This window comes from Acanthisitta chloris, unplaced genomic scaffold, assembly GCF_000695815.1.
Source record: "Acanthisitta chloris isolate BGI_N310 unplaced genomic scaffold, ASM69581v1 scaffold33637, whole genome shotgun sequence".
Classification (NCBI taxonomy): Eukaryota; Metazoa; Chordata; class Aves; order Passeriformes; family Acanthisittidae; genus Acanthisitta; species Acanthisitta chloris.
In genome coordinates, this window is record NW_008682595.1 from 10,393 (window position 1) to 10,985 (window position 593).

The 593-nt window shown below is 56.8% G+C and overlaps 1 protein-coding gene across 1 annotated transcript in view; it reads left to right on the forward strand.

Moving 5' to 3' along the window:
- The window catches only part of GPR119 (G protein-coupled receptor 119), a 973-nt gene that overhangs the window by 149 nt on the left and 231 nt on the right, over positions 1–593 (forward strand). The window contains exon 2 of the mRNA XM_009078591.1: positions 9–593. This exon is cut by the window's right edge and continues 231 nt beyond it. Within this exon, the coding sequence (XP_009076839.1) occupies positions 9–593 (585 nt within the window). The remainder of the gene's footprint in view (positions 1–8) is intronic.

Sequence of the window (593 nt, forward strand, 5' to 3'; positions counted from 1 at the left end):
ATGCCATGGTTGGCTTCACGGCCATGGGTCTGGCCATAGATGAGCTTTCCCAGCCCTTTCATCCTTCCCAGAACTTCTGCGTCCTGAGAATGGCTTTTGTGACCTCCTCCTCTGCTGCCTCCATCATGTCCCTGATTGTGGTTGCGTGCGACAGGCACCTGGCGATCCGGAAGCCTTTCCACTATTTTCAGCTAGTCACAGGCCTCCGGGTTGGAGTGTGCTTGGTGGTGCTCTGGCTGGTTGCTGCCATCATTGGTTTCCTCCCAGTCCTCAACCCGCGCCTCCAGAAGGTCTTCAACCACCCAAAGTGCTCTTTCTTCAACACCTTCCACCCTGTTTACATGCTCGCCATGTTCTGCATTGGCTTCTTCCCTGCGCTCTTCCTCTTCCTCTACCTCTACTGTGACATGCTGAAAATCGCCTCTGTGCACGTGCAGCACATCCAGGAGGTGGAGCAGGCTGGGCTGGCGGGGCGCTGCCCCCCATCCCGGGCCACCAGCGACATGAAGGCCATGCGCACTGTTGCCATGCTTATTGGGTGCTTCACACTCTCCTGGCTGCCCTTCTTCATTGCCAGCATTGTGCTGATGATC